We start from the raw sequence: 23,326 nt of genomic DNA, 5'->3' as shown, positions 1-23,326 counted from the left end.
CTATCAGCCAAAACTTGGCATATCTTGGCATGGTGTACAGTGTGTCCTTAAAAAAAATTTGAATAAACTAGACATGTTCTGTTCATTGAAGCCTCATCAGAAAACATTTCAGTCAGTGGGTTGTTGTCTAAACTGATGGAATTATGGACACAGTAAAGTACAATGCAGTATTATTTGGAAAGTGTCTGATTTTTCAGCATGACTATCACAAACACACTGTCAAAGCAGTAACAGCATAACTGGATAGGAAAACACACAATGGAACACTATCAATCATGGACTAACCTCCCCTGATCCCGGACCTCAACATGGAAGCAGTGTGGGATCATCTTGACAGAGAACAGAACAAAAGGCAGCCAACATCCAAAGAACAGCTTTGAATGTCCTTCATGAAGCATGGAGAACTATTCCTGAAGACTACTTAAAGAAATGACAAGAAAGCTGCCTCAGAGAGTTCAGGCTGTGTTGAAGAATAAAGGTGGTCATACCAAATGTTAACTTTCTAGCTGGGTAACTGCTTTTTGAATGAATGGTAGACCAACCAGAAAGTATTCACATCTTTTTCTGCCTCAAGTTTTTAAATTCAGGGATCATAATTATTACAAGCAGCAGCACCAGAAGTGTCAGATTCCTGCCAGTGCTATGTAAATGTATACATTCACATTCAAGATTGGGACTTGGGTAAAGCCAGCTACTATGCATTCTGTAAATGTTGCGTGGGATGGCACCAGATGTACCCTGTCAGACTTTATTTTATTTTATTTTTTAAATAGTTACTCTAAATGGGCATTTTTTCCAGACCAGTGGTCCAGTTTGGTGGTTGTTCTTTGTTTCCAGCTGGCCCTTAATAAAAGATATGCACAACACATTTTTTATAAGTATTCTTTTAATGACGCTTCTCAATGGCCCTCCACTCTTTGCCAAGTTATTCTACTTAGTTATTTAGTTATTCTTGTCCATGCATTTTAACAGAATTATTTCTAATCATCTTTAGTTATAAAAGTGGACTGTCTACGTTGTAAAATCAACATATAATATCAGCATATAATAAGAATATGAACAAGAATAATTTTATTAATTCCAGAGAGAAATTCATATGTCTGACATAACTCATCTGCTATTTGTATGAGAAGTGATAAGCCTGATGGCTGTGGGTACAAATGATTTTCTGTATCTTTTTTTTTCTTTAGTGTTCATTTTTTTCAACCACCTCTCCCAGCGTGTTCATTCTGGCTCCGATTACAGAGCCAGCTTTCCTCACTAGTTTGTCCAGTCTCCTTGCATTTTTTTTCTTTTCTGATGCTGCCATCCCAGGAGACTGCACCATAGAACAGGCCACTTGCTACCACAGACTAATAGAACATCTTCAGCATTTTGCTGCATCGTAGTTTATGTGTATGTTTGTAAAACTTTCGTATATAATATTTGATAAACAGTCCAAAAAATAGATGCCCTATGCAAAGGAAAGAGAAGAAAATACTAGAGAGATTAGGGGCTAGAAGAATAAATTCAAAACTGTAGTTTTAAATTCAGTAGTTTTAAATGCCTTTTGTTTATCAATCTTTAATTGTCCGAATATATTGTTTGACCTGATTACGTAAAGCAGTAAAGCATGGTTTCCTTCCAGAGTATTTGCTACAATGAATGTGATGTTTTGACATTAATAAAATATTTATCAGGTAGACAGATTTTTTTTATTTATTTATTTTTTTTGTATAGGTTTTTTAAAGAGGCCAAACAACACATTTCCCACGATAAGACCCAAAAAAACAAAACAAAAAAAAGTTAAGGTTTAATACTGCAACTGTCTCGCTCTAGTGCGTCATAAAAAAGCGACTCAGTATGTCACAGGAAGTGCCTTCTAATAGCAACAAGATGCTGAACGATAGTGAGCTCGCAACGCTGCGGAATCGATTTAAAAGAGATGCAGAATTTCTTATGCGAACAGCAGATTCGGGTGCCGAAGATGAAAAGAGTAAGCTTCAGAAATGCTATGGTGGCTAACATTATTAGCCAGTTTGAGCTAGTAGATATTTTTTCTTCTTTTGAACAAACGCTGGAAGGCACCGTTACTATTAAACACCCAGTTACCCTTGAGCAGCTCCGGGCTGTGATTTTACAGCTGTCACTTAACTACAAATTGCAGTTCTTTGCCACAGGGACTGTTACTGACCCAAGCAAACATTGCTATAAAAGTAACTAACCTTTGTGCACTTGCTCTTTTTTTTTTTCTTTTCAACTACTTGGCGTTTTTCTTTCCCCCTTTTTCTGTATTAAGCTGCAGCGAATTAAACGCCAACTCCGTCAACTATAACACAGCGGCTGATAATTGTGACTGCAGCCTTTTATTCGGATGGTGTCTGGAAGGCTGCTTGCACAATCCCCATTTGTTCCACTCTTTGGCTCTCACTGGCCCAAATCCACCAATTCTTGATTGTTTTGACTCTACAGAAACTCTGTCAGCTCTGCAGCATAATACAGGGACACTCTACTCTTACACAGTTATCAATTCAAGGGTCATGCCATTATCAGTGTAAAACGATAGACCAAGATTGAGATTTCTTATGAATCGCTGCTTGTATACTACACCCGTGCATTCATATTATCAATGGCTCTTATGGCAAGATAATGTGCTGTTGTACCATACCTGTGTGTTACATGGAGGATGAACCATCAAGGCGTAGAGCAACTACTTATCTACGGCGTCAAATTCATAGTAAAGTCTGTGTTGAGTACACCAGCATCCACTTCAGCAGCCAACAGCATGCTCTGATACGTTTAATCAAGCATTAAATTATAGAGATTAATAGCCCTCTGAGAGGGGAGATTGTCTCAATGAAACATATCAGTTTTGCCTCAAAAGCTGCTTAAACCTGAAAGACTGGGATTTGTACAAAGGAGATTTGTCTCATGTATTCTGATAAGACAAACCTTAGATTTGATTTAAAATGTCTTAAGGAGCTGTCACTTCCATTTTCTTTGTCAATCAGAGGCTTAATAAATAAAACTTGCCTGATGTCTAAGTATCTTGTTTATAGTAAAATACTGTATTAGTGTAGTGTCTGTCATAATTTGTGCTAAAGACTTTTTAATCTATGTGTGTATTTTCGTCTTTCAGGTCAGGAGGAAAAAGAGGCCAAACCACTCCCCCGCATTAATAAACACTCCATTTTCTGGATTGTGGCTTCTGTAGTTGTGACATACTATGTGGATTTCCTCCAGCACATCATGGAAAATGATGATATCAAAAGGTGAAAGAGCTTAGTTACTCGCTCATTTTCTGCTATGCCATTATAACAGTATATTCCCTATTTCACCAATATGCTCAGTAAACATTGTTATTGTAAAGCATTGCTGTAGGTCTTTGTGGAATTTTAACAATATCAATATTTCAATTGAATTTTGTATCAAATACAAATGATAATATTTGAAAATATTGATTATGCATGCTATTGGCCATGCTTATTACCATCTACATGCATTTTGTGGTACTGGAGCCTATCCCAGCTGTCATAGGGTACACCCTGTACAGTTGCCAGCCTGTCACAAGGCTAACACATACCTTTTTCTTCATGCATTCCACATAATTTTTGTTAAATCAGGATTTGAGTGTGTGCAAAACTTTATATTTATAAACATAACACATGTGGGTGACTAGCTCAGGAGGTAGAGCAGGTCACCTACTGATCGGAAGGTCGGTGGTTCGATTCCTGGCTGCTTCAGGCTCCATGCCAAAGTATCCTTGGGCAAGATGCTGAACCCCAAGTTGCTCTCCAGTGCAAGTGTTGGAGTATGAATGTGTGTGAATCTTAAATAATAAAAGCACTTAGCTTAGTTACTCATGGAAGTGCTTGTATAAATGGGTAAATGTAAACATATTGTATAAGCACTTTGAGTGCTCAGACAGAGTAGAGAAGCACTAGTCCATTTAAGTTTTCATCAGATTTTCTTTTTCTTAGTTTTTTTTAAACAAAGAAACAAACTGTGTCACCAAGCCCTACATTGTTGTTATGAAAGGCTCCTTTAAATCCAAACCCAAGAGATATGTGTGCTTGTGGTTTTTTTTTTCTTCTTCTTTTCTTTCAGTGACATTGTGGTTATATGATACTGGTGCAACTGTGTTTTTGATGCAATACTTTCTTGACTTGAATAGACTAACTCGACATTAATCCTCATTTTAACCTGTTTTGCCAGTTGGTGGTTCAGTGTTGGTCTGATACTCCTTGGGATCTGCTTGTGTCTGGCCACATTTTGCATCGTGTACTTAGAGTGGTACAAAGGCATCCAGCACTATGACCGAGAATACCCTGCCATTCCTCCTGTGACCACTGCAGCATTTATTGCTGCGTCATGCAGGTAACACCAGACATTTCCTGCATAATTACAGATGAACTCCAGATCATATTTTTGTACTAAAAAAAAAAAAAAATGTGCAGCACAGGATACAGAACTTTGCTTCTTCAATTGTGCTTAAACATTTTTATATTATTTTGGGTACATGATAAGAGATAATATTAGGTGATCCACTGTCCAGTAAGCAACAAATATTTGAATGCCACATACTCAAAAGGAGTGCACATTCTGCACCAGCAGGAAAGAAGGCTGTTGATGCTAGCCTCTGCTAACTCATCAGACTAAAAGTGTGTGTGTGTAATGTGCAGAGAACAGTGCCACACATTTCAGCACAATTTGAAATATGCTGTGGTTATTCAAGAATGTGATTAATAGCCTCAAATAGCTTTTAAAGACAAGTGCAACATTTGCACCAATAGTGTGGAACATCATCTGTTAAATTATGCTCAAGATTCACTCATTAGATGCATAGTCTAATACCCCACCCACCCACCCCCGATTTAACCAACTAATTGGTAAGAGCACCCTCATACACTCATAGAACCTGATTAATTTTGTTTGGCTGATTAGGGCCGTGTCCACACATGCACGGGTGCATTGGTAATTGTAGCGTTTTCTGTGTTTTGACCTTTTGTCTACACGTAAACAGCATTTCGTGTTACTGAAAACAGAGCTTTTGAAAAACTCCTCCCTGGATGAAGGAACATAGTTTCTATATTTACATATGGACAAGGAAATGGAGCTTTGCCCTGCAGCACCAAAGGTGTACGCAGGTATCTCCATTTTTGATGTCAGAGTGGTGCCATGTTTTTGTTTGTAGGCCTCTTATTGTCCAACATTTCTATATGGCTAAGATTATATCGGCACCTGTTTCTCTGCATGCGTGTAAGTGTGGATGTAGCCTAGACCTCTACCAGGAACTAAGTGAATGGACGTGGGCTTTACTTAACTGACATCTCTGTGTGCTGTATACACTGCTCAAAAAAAATTCAAGGAACACTTTTTAATCAGTTCACCATCAATTCAATTAAACTTCTGGGATATTGATCTGGTCAGTTAAGTAGCAGAGGGGGTTGTTAATCAGTTTCTACTGCTTTGGTGTTCATAAAATTAACAACAGGGGCACTCCCAAAACAGGAATGATTTTACAGGTGGAGACCACTGACATTTTTTTCCTTCCTCATCTTTTTTGGACTCTCATTTCACCAGTTTTGCATTTGGCTAGGGTCAGTGTCACTGCTGGCAGAATGAGTCCATACCTGGATCCTACAGAGGTTGTGCAGGTAGTCCACCTCCACCAGGATGGCGCATCAATACGTGCCGTTGCCAGAAGGTTTGCTGTGTCTCCTAGCACGGTCTCAAGAGCATGGAGGAGATTCCTGGAGAAAGGCAGTTACTCTAGGAGAGCTGGACAGGGTCATAGAAGGTCCTTAATCTATCAGCAGGACCGTTATCTGCTCCCTTGTGCAAGGAGGAACAGGATGAACACTGCTAGAGCCCTAAAAAAATGACCTGCTGCAGGACACTGATGTCAATGTCTCTAAACAAACAGTCAGAAACAGACTTCATGAGGGTGGCCTGAGGGCCTGACATCCTCTAGTGGGCCTTGTGCTCATTGGCTAGCACCGTGGAGCCTGATTGGCATTTGCCATAGATGACCAGAATTGGCAGGTCCACCACTGGTGCCCTCTGCTTTTCCCAGATGAGAGCAGGTTCACCCTGAGCACATGTGACAGATGTGAAAGGGTCTGGAGAAGCTGTGGAGAAAGTTATGCTGCCTGTAATATTGTTCAGCATGACCGGTTTGGCAAGTCAGTGATGGTCTGGGGAGGCATATCCATGGATTTATGGTTCTGTGCAAAAGTCTCGAGCCACCCCTGCTTTCTTTATAGGTAAATAGGTGCAGTGATTCATTGAAACATGTGCAAACATACATGGATATACAGTATATACGGCAAAAACAGAGTTTGTACAATTCTAACTAGTTTGAAAGTCAACATTTGGTATGACCACCTTTATTCGTCAACACAGCCTGAACTCTCTTAGGCATTTCTTCAAGTGGTCTTCAGTAATAGTTCTCCAGGCCTCTTCTTTGGATGTTGGCTGCCTTTTGTTTGTTCACAGTCAAGATGATCTCACGCTGCTTCAATAATGATGAGGCCCGAGCTCAGGGGAGAACAGTCCATGACTGATAGTGTTCCACTGTGGGCGTGTGTTTTTTTGTTTTTTTTAAATCTAGGTATGCTTTTACTGCATTTGCAGTGTGTTTGTGATTATTGTCATGCTGAAAAATGAAGTTGTTGCCAATCCGTTGCTTTCCAGATGGTATTGCACCGTGGCTCAAAATCTGCTGGTACTTTTCTGTGTTCATAATTCCATCAATTTTGACAAGATCTCCAACACCCCTGGCTGAAATGCAGCTCCCAAACTGTGCCAGGGCCTCTATTGTGTTTTACAGAAGGCTCTCCTGACCTCCCCCATACATACTGATGACAGTTTGAAACAAAATTTTTAAATCTGGATTCATCGCTCCATCAGAACTATTTGCCACCGATTCTCAGTAGGGTTCTTGTGTAATGTGGCATACCTCAGCCTTTTCTCCCTGTTTCCTTTCCTTAAAAAATGGCTTCTTCACAGCCACCCTTCCACTGAGACATTTTTGATGAGGCTTCAGTGAACAGTAGAGGGATCCAATGAAGGGTCAGATGTATCACTCTTCTTTTGCCCTCCACTTGTACAATTTCCTCTTTTCTTTTTTTTTTTTTAAAGGACACACTGCACCATGTTAGCACATGCCAAGTTTTCAGCTAATAGCTCTTTGGGAATCACCTTGTTGCTGTAAAAATACTATTTTATGTCTGTCAAACTTTGGCATTTTTCTTAGATTTAAATAAAGAAATGGAGGGAAAAAAGTACTTTACAACAGGCTCCTAGCAACAAAGTGCCTAAAGATACAATTTAAAATATGTTCTTTGATAAATTGTATGTTATGTGTAGAAACAACACTGGTTCATCCCTTGATCTAGGTGCTTATTTTGTGCTTAAATGATTCATAGGCCAATTTTAATTGGCTTTAGAGGTACTAAAACAACCGGGATGAGATTTGTGAGGTGGAGGATATTAATAAAGCATATGATAAATTTCTAAAGATATTCAAAATATGTGATAAGAATTGTCCTATAAAGTGATGCAGTAGTAGACAAAAACAATCTCATCTCATGTTCATTTGTTTTTGTGTGTATTAACACTGGTTACTTACACATTTGAAATAAAGATTTTACTGATTAATTGAACAATTAACTGAACATTCCTCTGAAAATGATCAGGTACAAGGAATGGCCTGAAAATGGGTTTTTACATTAAGACACCAGTCTCAGTGAAAATCATCCAACATTATTGCTATAGCGTTAAGATCACTTCACAAGAAAAATCTGTCTCCTTGGAAGAAAAATATATAAAAAAGAAAAGAAAGATGACTCAAGACTTTTGCACAGTATTTATGACAGTATTTATTTTATTTACTGGTTTAAGTTTTTTGCACTAAGATCACAAGATAATGCTTTATCTCATATGTCAGTTGATACAAAATAGTAATGTTGTAATACATATGATAATATAAATGACAGTTGCATTGCATTAGATATTATGGCAAGTGATGGATGTCCTTGTGGCAGCGGAGCTGAATCTGTCAGAGATGGTGCTCTGCTGCCTGTCTCACATTCTTTCTCTATTAATGAGAATCAATATGCCACTAATATTTTATAAATGCTCAATACTCAAACATTTCTCATTTCTTGTCTTGCAGCTTTAACATTGCGTTATGGCCAGTGTGGTCCTTCTTCACTCCACTCATCCTCTTCACACAGTTCATGGGTGTGGTTATGTTCATCTCTTTGCTTGGATGAATATGAAAGGTGGGGGACAGTACGGTGTTTTTTGTTTGTTTTTTTTGTTATAAAACTTTACTGTGGGAATTTGTATTGTCACAAAATGTCTTATCAAATTATGGACAACAGTATCAATATCATTGTCTACTGTTTTTAAAATGTGTCCAAAAGTTTTAAGTACTAAAGTAAAGAGAACCTGTGCTGCACAGTGCATTATGTAAAATGATTGGCAATAAAGGTTAAATACTCTTAACTATTTTGTTGGATATATCACCACAAAATGCATCTTTCATTGAACACATTTAGTAGCACATGCGATAAATACTTTATATAGAATATTACGGACGTTCATGTGGTGGCTATAGTAGATGAATTTATATATGTTCTAAACATAGAACGGTCCAGAAAAATGTAATAACAAATACATTTTCTAGCTTAGTAGGTACACTGACTGTCCAGTGAGAGCATGTTAGCCATTTGGATTCATTCCCTTTCACCTCCTTATGTTCCTTCTGTTAAGGCTCACTTACGTACACCGACCAGCCTCCTTTTTAACTCTGACCATTTTTACCACATCAAAAGCAATAATGGCTTGATTTTCATTTATTACAGACTCACTGTCCCACAATCTTTTCAATTTAAAACCCTTCTGTTTGACCTGCTCTGCCTACATGCTCCTGACGCTGAGTGATAGTGCTTTAGAATTGCCTTTAATGTGAATAATATCCTTTTGGTTTTTAGTGGTTACAGTTATTATATTTTCACTTGTGTAAGGAACCTCTGAGTCTCTTGAAATGCATTACATAAAATAATGACAATGATTTGTTGTGGATTGAAGGCTGCTAATAAAACTAGCTACAGGTACATGGAATGTCTAGAGGGGAAGGTTCGGCTGATGCACAGTTTGAAAGAGCTGGACTCACCTTGATGCAGAGTTTGGGTTCTGGAACCAGTCTCCTGTTGAGGGGATGGAAACGATGACTAGCCAGTCACTGGGGGTAGTTAAACAACTCCTTGGTTTCAGGACACTTGGGGTAGATAAGATTTACCCTTTGTTTCTCAACAATCTGGATGTTTTGTGGCTGTCCTAGTTGATGCACCCAATGCCCCATCAGATTTGGGGATAGTCATCCTGATTTTCCAGACTAGGGTGGTTGTTTCCCTCTTCAAAAAAGGGGACCGGAGGGTATTATCCAGGGGGATCACTCTCCTCAGCCTCTCTGGGAATGTCTAGGCCAGGTTCCTAGAGAGGAGAGGAAAGTAAGTCTGCTATTCAAACCCTTCGATTCAGAAGGAACTCTGTGGTTTTTCTTCTGTCATGGAACAGTGGACCAAGCCTTTATCTTCTGGAGGATATTTGAAAGTGCATTCACATTTCCCAAAAGTCTATATAGGTTATGTGGACTTGAAGAAGGAAAGAAGGAGGGCACTTCATGTATATGGGATATCAGACTATCTGTTCCCACTATAATCATAGTGAAAGCTTGGTTTACATTGCTGGCAGTAAATCTAACTTGCTCCTAATGGGGGTTGTACTCTCACTGATCCTGTTCATAACTTTTATTGAATTTCTAAACACAGCCAAGGGGTGGGATGTCTGATTTGGTGGTCTCAGGATCATGTCTTTGTTTTTTGCAGATGGTGTGGTTTTATTGACTTCACTGGCCATGACCTTCTGCTTTTTTTTTTTTTTTTTAAATTATGCCATATGATAGTGCAGTGTAATATTTTAAATCTACAAAAGAAGTCAAATCTCCTCTTTTATTCTTGGCAAGACTGGTCACACTAAATTGTCACACGCTTCTTTTTGTTGCTGAAGCGTAAAGATAACAAAAGCAGAATGAATTGTCCCCTTACTGACATGGTACAGTGTACTGCAGCATTATTGTAAGTAAGCTCAGTAGGCGCTGAACCTTATTCTTTTTGTTTGTAATAGATCTGATTGACAGAAGCTGTTTTAATATGAGATAGGTGAACAAAAGTTTTACTCTTACTCAAGGCTGTGTGCCTACGGCTACATCCACACATACAGGGTATTTATTTTAAACCGAGTTTTCTGAATTTGTTTTTTAAAAAATGTATCTGTCAACATGAAAATGCAAAAAAACAAAACAAAACAAAAAAAAAAACATTCTTGAGCATTGTCAAGAGCATGCTAGAGCAACAAGTGGTGATATAATCCTAACTGCGAAGAAATGTTGGCCAGTCAAAACCCCAAAAACAGTAAAACAGCACACAGTCTGATGTTAATAAAGGAGACAAAAGCAAACACCTTTGACACTGTGAGACAAAATCTCTGTTTTCGTTGTCCATATGTAAATCTAGAGTTTACATGTAGGTTTTTGAGAATCTTCATCCTAGCAGGAGATTTTCAAACACTCCCTTTTCGGTGATCCAAAATGCTGTTTTCATGTAGACGACAAGCCAAAATGCAAAGGAAAAACAGCGCTTACCAAAATACCTGTGTACGTGTGGATGTAGCCCAAATGATACAGGTTTGAACATCTGCCCCCTACATTTTTTTTCTCACCAGCTCAACTATTGAGCACCTGTATGCAACTAATATTTTATAAATGCTCAATACTCAAACATTTCTCATTATTTGTCTTGCAGCTTTAACATTGTGTTATGGCCCTTTGTGGTCCTTCTTTACTCCACCCATCTCCGCACAGTTCATGGGTGTGGTCATTTTCATCTCTTTGCTTGGATGAACATGAAAGGTGTGGACAATTTTTTTTTTTTTTTTTTTGTAACTGCTGTGGGGATTTTAATTATCACAAAATGTATTTTATTAAACTATTGACACTGTATTGCCTTTACTGTTTTGAAGATATGTCCAAAAGTTTTAAGTACTAAAATAAAAAAAAGGTTGTAGAGTCCATTGTGTTCACTGAAATTATTGTGTAAAAAGCTGATATTTACTTAACTGTCTTGCCGTTTGTTTTCCATCCTCATAATCAACCCCAGCTGACCATCATGTTGAGTTTTGTTTTTGAAGATTTCTTCATTGCATTGAGTGTTAATGAACTACATTCACAGTCACAGCAAACATAATGGAACAAACAGCTTTTTTTGAAACACATCTAGCAGCACAGGCACTGAATGCTTTATGTAGCATATTATGGACATGCATATGGTGGCTATACTGGATGAATTTATATATGTTTTAAATTTAGAACTTCCAGAAAAAAATTAATAATAAATACATGTACAGCAGAAAAGTTCTAAGTAAGTACAGTGCATTGATAGTGTGAAAGCCATTTTTGTTCCTTCGCTTTCACGTCCTTATTTTCCTTTTATTAAAGCTTGCTCACACTGACCAGGCCTTTTTTTAGCTCAGACCATTACCATGTGAAAACCAATAACTGATTGAATTTCTTTCAGAACTGCCTCACTGTCCCACAGGTTTTCTTTTTAAAATCCTTGTCCTGTTTCACCTGCTTCACCTTCATGCTCTGACACCATCTTTCAGTCTCCGTTGTCAAGACCAAGCACCACAAACTGAGAAACAGTCTTGGACAGCTTTTAATGTGACTGATATCCTTTAACGTTTTAGTTGATAAAATCCTTTTTTCCCCCTCTTGTTTAAGGAATTATTGAGTGTCATGTATTACATAAAATAATGGCATTGTTATGAACATAATACAGTTGTGAGCCTTGCCCTGAAAGAGTCATGAATGATTTGAGCCTTTTGTTAAGATACCGTATAAGCCTGGATGGACAGGAACAGGATCCTAAGATTGAAGCTGCCACGGGTTTTAGAACACACAACACATAAACATGTCAAATGTTTGTCAGTTGTGCACACCTCTAGAAAAGATCCACTTTTTATAACTGCTAGCAGCCCAGTTTAAAAATTTACTGTTTTTTATTTATTTATTTTTCAGCAGTTTGCATTAAAGAATCTCAATCTCATGTTGATTAACCACAAGCATTTGAACTTCTAGCAGTGGAAGTGAATAACATAGATCATAGAATCCAACATTCTGGTTAAAAACCTTGGGTCGTGATATCCATGTGATAGTACTTTGACAGATACTACACAACCAAATAACTTCTCAGGCAAAACACACCCTCCCATAGCAACAGCACACCTTCAAGAGGATAGAAACTACTCAGGGAACCAAGTCGGCCTCCAAGATCCCATCAAACATTTGTAGGATCCTCTGAAACAAGTCCAGTCCACTGATGTGGTACTCTACAGTCCACTGGAGCCAAATGATCTAACATCTCCATCCCAGACACTGCAGGATACCTCCAGAGGTTCTGATGAGTCAGAACTGTTTGAGCCATTCCAGCAAAGTTTGGACTAAGACCAACAAAAAGCTTCCAACATGGTAATCAGTTTTTCTTTGACCTGACTTATTATAGCAACCAAACAAATGAAGTAATAATGCAGACTGAACAGTTTTTCCAGTGGTGAAGTGTACTGCAGTACAATAACTGACAGTTTATTTCTTTTTGAATCCCTGAACCAGTAACCTAAAAATATAAAAAGATGTGAATTGGAAATAATGTCAATTTAACTTTAAAAAAAATTTTTTTTTTTACTTCCAGTGTGAATTACTTATTCAGTGTAGCAATTCAAAGTAGGTTTGTAGCTAATGTCAGTGGTAAAATTAGATTTTAGTTTTTTATTTTTTAGTTTGTAGTAACGTTCTCTTTTTTTAATTTAAAAATTTGCAGGGAAAACATTTATGTGTCTGGGGTAATCAGAATGGCCCCTTTCACTGTGTTCTATTATTACTTAAAAAAAAAAGTGACTACTAACAGCTGCTGTCGTTTTTGTTCACACCACAGTATAGTGGAGCATATACGTACAGAATCCCGCAAGGGACATGGGAGAAAGAGAAAAAAAAAAAAAACCCGAAAGCTTTTCATTTAAGGCCACGCGCTTCCGCGTTAATCTTAACTGTCAGGACGTCCAAAGGATCGGCGACAGAGATTGACAGAAAAAGTCGTCTTTAATTCATAATTCAGCGGTTACTGAATTTAACCTGTACAGACATGAAGGAATGAAGCTGGCTAACTGCCTGACTGCCGTATACGCGGAAGCGCATGGCCTGAAATTAAAAACTTTTGAGAGATCTCGCAAAAGTAACTCGGGATCTCGCAAAAATGCATCTTTTTTTTCCTCCTATGTTTTTTTTTTTTTTTTTTCTCCAATGTCCCTTGCGGGGATCCGTAGATATACAGTATACATGGGTCAAAATAACTAGCACATCATCTATTTTATCAGTGTATACATGTCAGAATGTTCTGGACTGATTTAAACATTACATTTGGCAGAAAACGGGACAAATAATTCAACTTAAAGAGAAGGACATTATAGTGTGTTTTGAGGACATGGACAAAGACTTCACCTACTTCACTCAACTTCTGCTGCTCCTAGGAAATTTTCCTATTCATAAAATTAGATGGACAGACTCCTAAAGACAGAGAAACCAAATATTAGCCACTTCTGTCAAGAACTTCTTCAATACAGCACTGGAGAATAAGAAGGCAATTAAAACAAATAATATTTTGGACAGCTTTCATGTTAATAATTTTGTAATATATTTACTTTGTATATTGTTATTTTATTATTGTTTTTATATTCCTCTTATTTTATTTTTTCTTTTATGTAACCCTGACAGTAAGATCTTGTGTATATACTTATTAATTGTTAATAAAGTTTGAAGAAAACTAGCCTTCTAATGCTAATAGTCATTTCTGCATCCTTTTTGCTGAATAACACTGCAGTCATTTGTAGCAGTTTGCAACAAGTCTCACAAACATCTGCTGAACATTCCCAGCCGCTTCTTCTTTGGTGAGTCTCTCAAGCTTCTCCAGATTTGATCGTCTTCTGGTGTGTTTGAAAGCAAAGCGACGATCCAGTTTTCCTGCTCACTGCTTGAAATCTTTTTTTCAGAATCTTTGCATATAATTGATGAGATTCTCAATTCCAAACACATCCTTAAGGGCATACTACCCCCACCACTGTGTTTCACATGGGACCAGTGCTCTTTGTGTTGTACGCCTCTCCCTTCTTTCTCCAAACATAAGCAGTTCCTCTGTGGCCAAAGAACTCTAGTTTCATCTCATCTGACCAAAGGATGCGCTTCCAGTATACATAATCTTTCTCCATGGTGTCCTTTTGCATACTTCAGTCTGGCTTGAAGGTGTCTCTTCTGCAAAAGTGGAGGTTTTCTCGGTCTGCAACCTCGCAGTCCATTACTGCACCGTTGTAGTGTTTGTCATTTTGAGACTACAATTTTGTTACAAATTATACAACTTGGTTAGTGTCTTGGCAGTTATTCTGAGGTCTTTAGCCACATCTCACTAGTTTTCTTTTGAGAGTCTTTGAAATATTTCACTTCCTACCTCTGCCAGGCTTGTTCTGTACTGTGTGGCTCTCTTTGAATTTCTTGATGATACTTCTCACTCCAGTTCTTGACACTTAGAAACATGTGATAACTTTGTACATCAATCTCCTGCTCTGTGAGAATCAACATTTTTTTCTCAAGTCTAAACTGATTTCTTTTGTTTTTGGCATGATTGCTTTCTTAAGTGACAGCTCAAATCCTTTTGGAAGTTTTTACACTGTGTGCAAATGGGAAGATAACCCTCAGTTTTAACTATGCATTGGAACACTGATTGTTGCACAGCAGTGGTTTATGCTATTGCTCAGAAAAGAAAAGAAAAGAAATTCTGTTTTATTATTATTATTAATATTATTATTATTAATAATAATAATATTGACCATGGTAACTTTTTCTAAAATAATTGTTATTGTGTGCAAATAGACATTATTTATGCTTTCCAAAGAAAAGTTGTATGTTTAGAAATTATATATTAAAATCTCTTGCTCTGTTAAAAAAGTACTTGGAAAAAATTCTGATAAAAATTTAAATTTCATAGAAGGGCTAATAATTTTGTCCTCATCTGTATGATATAATATGGCACACTAATCCGAAATGATAAGTTTAAGATCGTTTAAAAGATTTTTTAAAGGCTTTTACATTAAATCCAGTTGTTGGTGGATTTCCCTCAAGCTACTCTGAAATTCATTTATCTTTGCTCTGTTTCGTGGAGCCAGACGTTGCAGAAGGGCTAAAATGTGCATTTCCAAATTCAGTCAAAAGTCTCCTGAATGCGAATAGATTTTCGTCTTTTTTTCTGTGTGAGACTGTGTACTTATCATCGGTGATCGAGAAATCAATGGTCCACTCAGCAAATGAGATGAAGCTTGAATAGATCATCGTTTGAACACTCGTGATGCCATTGTGGAGAGTTCTGCGCAATAGGCTGATGGACAGCTAATCAGAGACAAAAGGTTTCCCACGCTTGAAAGAGACTGTTTGTCTTCCACAGTTCACTGATAGCTCCAAAACAGTTACACGAAACGCTCCAGTCGGCGGGGGCGTTCTGCAGGTTTTTTTTTTTTTTTTTTTGCTGCATAATACTGGCAAGAGAATCAAAATTAGTATTTTTCATTTTTTGGTGTTTTAACCCTATTTATTATGACAGACAAAGCGATCATTGTATCATTGTGTTTCAGCCAGGATTTTCTTAAAAATTCTGATTTTAAAGATTTTAAAAGACTGTTGTTCACAGTGGCGAGCAACAACTATCTCTTACATCATTAGGTAAGACAGGTAACACAACAGGTAAGACTAAAAATGCAAAAGATTTTAAGGAAAGGTTGCCTCGTTGAATTGTAGACAGTAGTTGCGTGACAGATGAAATGTGAAACTTCACATCACGTTAATTACCTCAATCTGTGTGGGCAGTTATTCTTTTGTTAGGCTGATTGTATTTAATAGGTTACATGGTCAAATCCATAAAAGGTCTCTCTGCTGATGGCCTACATGGTCTCCCTGACATCCACTCACAAAAAGCCATTGTATACTTGACGAGTGAAATCCGATTCTCTCTTTTTTTTAACCAACTTGAAAGCAAAAATTTTAACCACATCTCAACCCCAAGTGGATTTGCGTTAGGAACACAGATTTAAGTCATTGTCACAACAGGCAACTTAACTGCAGCCTGTAAAAATCGCAGAAATGTCATGTTCTCTTTCATCTCATTCAGGCGTGTACGCTTAACACCTGATAGCAGACTTGGAAAGACTGTCTGGCAGCTGCGCTAAAGAGCTGGATTTGGGCAAATCTCTTTTTTTCTGTTTTTGTGGATAAGCCCACGTACAGTTTTTTTTCTTCTTCTTCTTTTTTCTTTAAGTAGCCTGCTCAATGGCTGGCACAGCAGACTCAGCTATTTTTTTTTTTTGTAAATGTATGGGAGTTCCAAGAGGATTGCGTTCACGGAAAGACTGAAACACAATCTTCCATTTTCAGTGACTCAGCGAGCCTGATATTTGTTCCAGGGTTACAAGATGACAATGGCATCTATGAAGCCCATTGAAACTATGCGTGTCCACTGAGCCGGATCTTGAAGATTGAATGCATGTTTGGCACGGTACCTACCTATCTGAATCCCCACCTAGAGGCAACAGGTTAGGCGTCTCGCCTCCCTCAAATGCACTTATAGCGCACGGCTTTGACTTTCCTCTTAGCACTGCGCTTTTCACACATGCCTCTCACCATGGTGGAACACAGCGGCTTGGATATTATGTATCTGAACAAGTATAGCAACAGTTCCTCCTCGTCATCCAGTCCCGAGCAGGACAAGAAGATTTTCACCAAACTAAAACTTAGTTTGTCGGGGGACTATCCGAAGAAGAACGCAGAGATCCTGAGCGGGCAATACGGGACCAATTTGCTGCTGATCGGGGCGGCGCTGATGCTCGCCGTTGCACAACAGAATTCCTCTGTCAAGATCGAGCATATGCAGTCCTTTACTACGTGCCTGATGGTCCTCCAGCTGATGTGGATGATGTGGTACATTTTGGTGAGGGACAGGCAGAAGAGCGCAAGGACCGAGAAAGATGCACACGCCGTCACATCCTGGATAAGGGGTGAGTTCGGGTGATTGCACATGTAAGTGCGCAAAATATTTATGCTATTCTTTGTCGTTAGTGTGACAATGAAAGCGCTTTATGCGCGTGGCCACTAAAGGCTCGTTTCACAACTTAAAGGGAACTTAAAGACTGCTAGTTTTGTTACAAAAACAAAACTTCATTCATTTTAATTGGTGCTCTTATTAACGAGGTCTTTTTCTTTCTTCTCGGTAGGTGGTCTGACTGTATTTGCTCTCCTTTCACTGATTATGGATGCTTTCCGAGTTGGGTATTATGTTGGTTTTCAGTCTTGTTTGTCGGTAGTGCTCGTGGTAAATCCTGTTATCCACGCAACTCACACTTTAGCACAGGTAAGTTTACAGCTCCTGTTTAATTTCAATAAAGTGATAATCTTTTAGCAGTATCTTTTTCTTCTCTTTCGTGTACCACTTAAGATCTTAGAATAATGTGCTCCTTGTTGATAAGGCAAGCAGAAAGAGTTGCTGCAACAGTATAATCCGATCATTGTCCATGTTAGCATGTCAGTCGAGTGTAATTGCATTTCGTCACCCCCTTAAAATAATGGCCTAAGTCTTTTTTTAACGAAATTTTTAAGTTTTTTTTTTTTTTTTTTGTCTTTTCTGAAAAACCTAAAAAAAAAATGACTTAGGTCATTATTTTAAGAGGGTGGCGATATGACAGTGGGAATCTTTAGATGAATGGACTTAAATATAATTGAGTATATAATTAAGTAAATAATTACTATATTATGAAGTATATTTCTGGAGCTTGATAAAATCACTAAAGTGCATTTTGGATATGACTCTTTGTTGGGTTTTATTTAGGTGCATTTTCTCTGGTTTCACATCAAGGATGTCATCAAGAGCTTTGAAACATTTGAGAGGTGTGTGAAATGTGCTATAACTTAAGATTTAGTAATTATATCTTCTTTTTCTTTGCACCTGTAAATCACAAAAAATGTGTTCATAGTTTTTAAAGCAGTGGCATGAAACAAGCTCAACAAGACAACTAAATCCTGTCATTTACATTTGCTGTTAGATGATTGGTCTTATCTTATGTTCAACTGTTGTCTCCTCAGATTTGGTGTAATCCATGCAGTCTTTACCAACCTCCTCCTGTGGTGCAGTGGTGTCATGGCAGAGGCTGAACACTTCTTAAACAACCATAAGCGAACGCTCTCTGCCCTGGGCCTTGAAAACCTCACTATAGGTAAGGACCTGGGGGTCGATTGCAGGCTTGTTCTTAGAAGAAAAGTACAATAGTCCACTTGAAAGCTCACTTCAGTGGATGAAAGAAAAAGGAAAGGGAGGAGGGTTTGGAGGTGGAAGCGAGGTAAGCCTGACTGCTCAGCAGGTCTTGTTCATGTCGAACGTCTCTCTATTAGGTTTCAGGAGACAGACATTGTTGCCCGTGCTCAGCCCCCCTCCCACAGCCCTATCCCCACACTTCAGCCACCACCACCTTCCTTGGCAACCCCCCGCTTAACCTCAGACGGCTTTGTCCCCAGGCAGCTTAGTCCCAGGGGTGCTGCAATTACAGTAACTGATACATCTAAGCCGAGGGTTGAGGGGCTCAGCTGCTCCTCTTCATATCCGGCTGTGAGGCTGGCTGCACCTTGACTGTTGTTCACTTTTTAATTAAAGGGTGCATGACCATAGTAGTGGGCTCTGAGGGAATGGTGGGGAATGATGAGGGCAAGGAGCAGGTGAAGTGGGAGGGGGCTTAAGATCTAGAGGGCAACCACATAACCATAGAATGTGGTGGTGGACTGTATAACGAGTAAGTGCAAAAAGCCCAAAAATGGATTTTACAAGGTGCATATGTATTCAGCTAGGAATAAACCTAAACCTAAACCTAAACAGAGCACTCTCTTATTTCATTTCAGTCTGGTTTAAAAGTTTAGTACAACCCCAACTCAAAAAAAAAAAAGAAATTTTGTTAAATGGGGTAATTTGGAGAGCTCATAAATTTTATTTAAAAAAAAAAGAAATGTTACAATTATAAGAAAAATATTAACACATTTTGAATTTGATGGCAGCAAACCAGAATGTCAGTTGACATGCAAGCTCAACAGCCCTGGGTCTTCTTTGTAATATTTTTTGTTTCGTGATGAGCCAAATGTTTTCATTAATGAAAGGTCTGGACTGCAGACAAACCATTACAGCACCCACATTCCTCTAATAGTGACAGTAGAATAGTAGTCTGGACTACTAGCAGACTTAAGGTCTGCCTGCAGTCCAGACCTTAGGTCACTTTTTAAAACCCACCTCTTTTCATTGGCCACAGTCTGAGAGTTGACTTTTATTGATTATTTATTTATTTTACTTATCATTTTATTTATGTTTTAAATGGTTTTATTTATTTTTGTATTTTTATTGTGTTCTTAATGTTACCTGCTGTTTTAAAGTGCTACACAAATAAAGTTGGCTTGGCTACTATGAAGCCATGCTGTTGTAACAGATGCTGTATGCGGTTTAGCATTATCTTGCTGAAATTGCTGTTCTAAAACCTGTATATACCCCCTCAAAGTTGATGGTGCCTTTCCAGATGTGCAAGCTGCCAATTCCACAGGCACTGATATGCACCCCCATATCATCAGAGATGCAGATGAACTGAGTACTGACAACAAACTGGATGGTCCGGGTCCTCTTTAGTCCTGAGGAGGCAGTGTCCATGTTTTCTAGAAAAAATTAAAAAATTCTTATTCTGAAATTTTTCCAGAATTTGTAGACATTTTTTTTTTTTTTTTGCAGATTGGTGAACCTTTGCCCATCTTTACTTCTGAGAAACTCTGCCTCTTGAAGATGCTCTTTTTATTGACCTGCTGCCAATTAACCTGGTTAGCTGCAAAATGTTCCTAAAGTTGTTTCTTCTTAGTACCACTTAACATTTTTTTAGCCTTTTTTTGCCCCTATTCCAACTTTTTTTAAAAAGGTTGCTGACACCAAATTCAAAATTACCTTATTTTCTTAAAATGGTGCATTTTCTCAGTTTAAACATTTGATATCTTTTCTATGTTCTATTTATGAATAAAATATGCATTTATGAGAGTTGCAAATGATTGAATGATGCTTTTACTTTTGGAATCGGTCTTGTACATTACTCTTTGACCTGTACATGCAGTAATGGCACATTTGATGTTGAGTCAGACCTCAAACCATCAGTCCATCGTAATGTAATCCATTTTATTATCAGTGTAGTAAATATTTACTGTTTATTTTTTCTATTTTAGACTTACGTTGTTTCAGACATTTAGGTTTTCTGTTACTCTTCATGACCGGTATTATATCCAAATAGATGATTTTGTTCTTCTCTCAAAAAACAGACAAACTGTACTAATCTACAGCAGCATTGGCATAATCATTTTCTTTTTGTTATACTTTTCCCTGTATCTCATGCATTTGCCCAATTTTCATTTGTTTTTTCCAGAGTACTCAGAGCCACCATGTAACTGCACCACCAGCACATGCTCCATGTTCTCCACCAGCCTCTCCTATCTCTACCCCTTCAATATTGAATACCACATCTTTGTTTCTGCCTTGCTTTTCATCATGTGGAAGAATATTGGACGCACCATTGAACACACTTCAAACCTGAAAAAGCACGTTACCAAACTCCAGGGCTTGATCTTAGGTCCTGTTGTGGGTCTGCTTGCACTGGCCAGTACTATTGGGATACTGGTGGTCTACATTACCAATGTAGGGAAGTCCCTCCAAATGCGACAATCAGCCATTTCCATGTTCTACATTTATGCCATTGTCATGCTGGCGATCATGTCCTTCGCCTGTGCTTTAGGTCTATTCATATACCGAGTGAACCACATGCCGCTGGACACCTCCAAGATCCCATCAAGGCAGTTGGACACAGAGCTGCTGTTTGGATCCTCCATTGGCTCCTGGTTCATATCATGGTGCAGCATAGTGGCTGTGTTAGGCACCAAGAGCAGCCCTCCTTACCGCTGGACAAATTTTACCTACTCTCTGTTAACTGTGCTGGAGAAGTATGTCCAGAATTTGTTCATCACAGAGTCCCTATATCGCCGGCAAGAGAATGAAGAGGGGCAGGACCCTGAGTTACCAGCTACTCAAGAAGTCTTCTCAGTCACTTCCTCTCCCGCTCCACCGTACAACGGCATCATCAACCGAACTTTTGAATCTCCAGACGGGACCTGTGTCACCACTGATAATGAGCAGGGGGAGAGTGGACAGGTGTATAAATGTCCACAGAAACACACAGAGATGCCGCTGCCTGTGGGAAACAAAATAGAGGCGTGCCCAAATATAAAGAGGCAGATCCTGAAGAATATTGCTGTTTTACTGATTATGTGTAACGTTTCGGTAAGCATTTATTAAACAGTCTGTGATGATTTTTTTTTTTTTTTAATTAGGTAGTTGATTGAATGTAGCTGATATGAACATGTACCAGGAATTTGAAACTTAATTTAATGTGCATTTTAAAATCCAAATCCAATCGCGTTTACTCATTTACATTTGAAGTTAATTTTCATTAAGAAAGAGAAATAACAGTCTGTTTATTTTAAATTTCTGTAATTCATACATTTGTGTAAACAATTAATTCAGTTACCATAGCAATACACCTAAAGAGAGCTTTCATTCAAGTCAGCAGTTCCCCTCAGTTCTGTGGAGCATTTTAGCACCTTAAAGCCCAACATTGTTGTTGTTTTGGTTTAGTCTCACTAATCTTGTCAGCAGTATTGTGTAACTGTTCCCAGATACAAAACTCTTAAAGTCCTTGAAGTGCTCCGTGACCTGTAACAATGACAGGAAGACATCGTTAATTTTGGTGAGATTATCTCTGAAGTGAGTAAGTGAATAACTAGCTGGTGAATAAAGATGAGCATTGAGCCACTAAGGAAACAGATATTTTTGTCAAGAAGCAATGGAAGCAAAAATATGGCTAAAAGGAGAGACAATAGAGACTAATTTTACAGCAGTTTTTGCTTAATGAGTGGCAGGTATAATATAAACAAACAACTTTAAGACAGATAAAATGACACTGTTGTGTTTCTATCTCGACGGGTTGTTGGGCTAAAAGTCTGTGAATTCAGGTTTAACTTATTCCGTTTCTTTTTCTCTCTTTCAGCTGTGGATTCTTCCTGCCTTTGGCTGCAGGCCACAATACGACAATGGGCTGGAACAGGAGATATTCGGCTTCAGCGTATGGAGCACAGTTCTCAATTTTGCCATTCCTATAAACCTTTTCTACCGCATGCACTCAGTCGCCTCCCTCTTCGAGGTGTTCCACCAAGTCTGACAAAATAGCAAATGACTGACAATGCCAACACGCAAACGAACACATGTCACCACTGACTCCTGAGTGTGTCTCACAGCACAGGTCAACCGTTCATGAGGCAATCTGGATCACACGCCAAAGGACTTGAAAGTAAGCTGTGGAGACAAATGTTGGTCCTTCAGTGTGGGGATTACAGTGGAAGACAAACCTATTAGCTTTGGTTCCTTAAAGAATTACCTTGTGTAACCCAAGGGTTATTAAAGATAGTGATGGAAAATAATTGGTTTTATGAATTTAGCAAGGGCCCGTTGAACTTTTTGCATAGTAGTTACATTTCAGTGGGTTTTCTAACAGGTAGATCATGTGCAGTGTATGCTTTATCTGACATACGCTTTCTGTATTTCATATTAGTGACTGAAAACATAATAATAATAATAATAACAACAGTATAATAACAGACTACTAACTTGATTACCACATGTGAAAACAGTACAGTGGAGCTACATAAACACTTATTAGTCTCACACCTCCACAAGATCAGTGCTGTGCCACTTGACCCTTACTTCGTCTGCAGTTAAAATGTCCATACTTTACATGGCTAAGGTTCTCATTTACTTGCCTAAATAGTTAGGTTAGTGAACAGTTGAGATGCAAGTGCCAATCTAAGCACAACAAATTAAATCATTTTTTGAGCTGGATATTAGTTCTCAGATGTAGCACTTAATTGGCTCTCTCAGTCATTTAAGGTTCCTCAGTGTCTTCCTGCATTCTGATTTGCTGCTCTTTTGAACTGATGAAGAAGTTGCATTGAATATAATTTTACTGTTGTGGAGCTGATTTTAGAAATAGCAAAGTGAGATAATATATAACTCTG

The 23,326-nt window shown here is 38.3% G+C and overlaps 2 protein-coding genes across 3 annotated transcripts; both read left to right on the top strand.

Moving 5' to 3' along the window:
• The first annotated feature begins 1,856 nt into the window (after positions 1–1,856).
• tmem128 (transmembrane protein 128) lies at positions 1,857–11,170 on the top strand. Of its 2 annotated transcripts, XM_030730438.1 has the most exons (5): positions 1,857–1,975; positions 3,119–3,251; positions 4,195–4,356; positions 8,159–8,267; positions 10,854–11,133. In XM_030730438.1, exons 1-4 carry the CDS (start codon positions 1,876–1,878, stop codon positions 8,256–8,258), a joined length of 495 nt encoding a protein of 164 aa, XP_030586298.1. In that variant the 5' UTR covers positions 1,857–1,875; the 3' UTR covers positions 8,259–8,267; positions 10,854–11,133. The 2 variants fall into 2 exon arrangements, with proteins under 2 accessions (XP_030586298.1, XP_030586297.1); XM_030730437.1 differs by having other exon boundaries at positions 8,159–11,170.
• A 5,641-nt stretch (positions 11,171–16,811) lies between these two features.
• On the top strand, positions 16,812–22,729 carry otop1 (otopetrin 1). The gene is made up of 6 exons (XM_030730235.1): positions 16,812–17,196; positions 17,413–17,549; positions 18,024–18,082; positions 18,278–18,408; positions 20,629–21,536; positions 22,303–22,729. Exons 1-6 carry the CDS (start codon positions 16,812–16,814, stop codon positions 22,471–22,473), a joined length of 1,791 nt encoding a protein of 596 aa, XP_030586095.1. The 3' UTR covers positions 22,474–22,729.
• Positions 22,730–23,326: the final 597 nt, after the last annotated feature.

Source organism: Archocentrus centrarchus, chromosome 5 (genome assembly GCF_007364275.1).
Source record: "Archocentrus centrarchus isolate MPI-CPG fArcCen1 chromosome 5, fArcCen1, whole genome shotgun sequence".
NCBI lineage: Eukaryota > Metazoa > Chordata > Actinopteri > Cichliformes > Cichlidae > Archocentrus > Archocentrus centrarchus.
This window is presented reverse-complemented; position numbering and strand designations above follow the sequence as displayed.

What these genes read in the sequence shown, in the direction of transcription:
- otop1 (XM_030730235.1), top strand. Translation starts at nt 16,812, where the DNA reads ATGCCTCTCACCATGGTGGAACACAGCGGCTTGGATATTATGTATCTG. An exon ending in CGTCACATCCTGGATAAGGG is followed by an intron (nt 17,197 to 17,412) that starts GTGAGTTCGGGT and finishes TCTTCTCGGTAG; the next exon opens with GTGGTCTGACTGTATTTGCT. An exon ending in AGCTTTGAAACATTTGAGAG is followed by an intron (nt 18,083 to 18,277) that starts GTGTGTGAAATG and finishes TTGTCTCCTCAG; the next exon opens with ATTTGGTGTAATCCATGCAG.
- tmem128 (XM_030730437.1), top strand. Translation starts at nt 1,876, where the DNA reads ATGCTGAACGATAGTGAGCTCGCAACGCTGCGGAATCGATTTAAAAGA. An exon ending in GGGTGCCGAAGATGAAAAGA is followed by an intron (nt 1,976 to 3,118) that starts GTAAGCTTCAGA and finishes TTCGTCTTTCAG; the next exon opens with GTCAGGAGGAAAAAGAGGCC. An exon ending in TTTATTGCTGCGTCATGCAG is followed by an intron (nt 4,357 to 8,158) that starts GTAACACCAGAC and finishes CTTGTCTTGCAG; the next exon opens with CTTTAACATTGCGTTATGGC.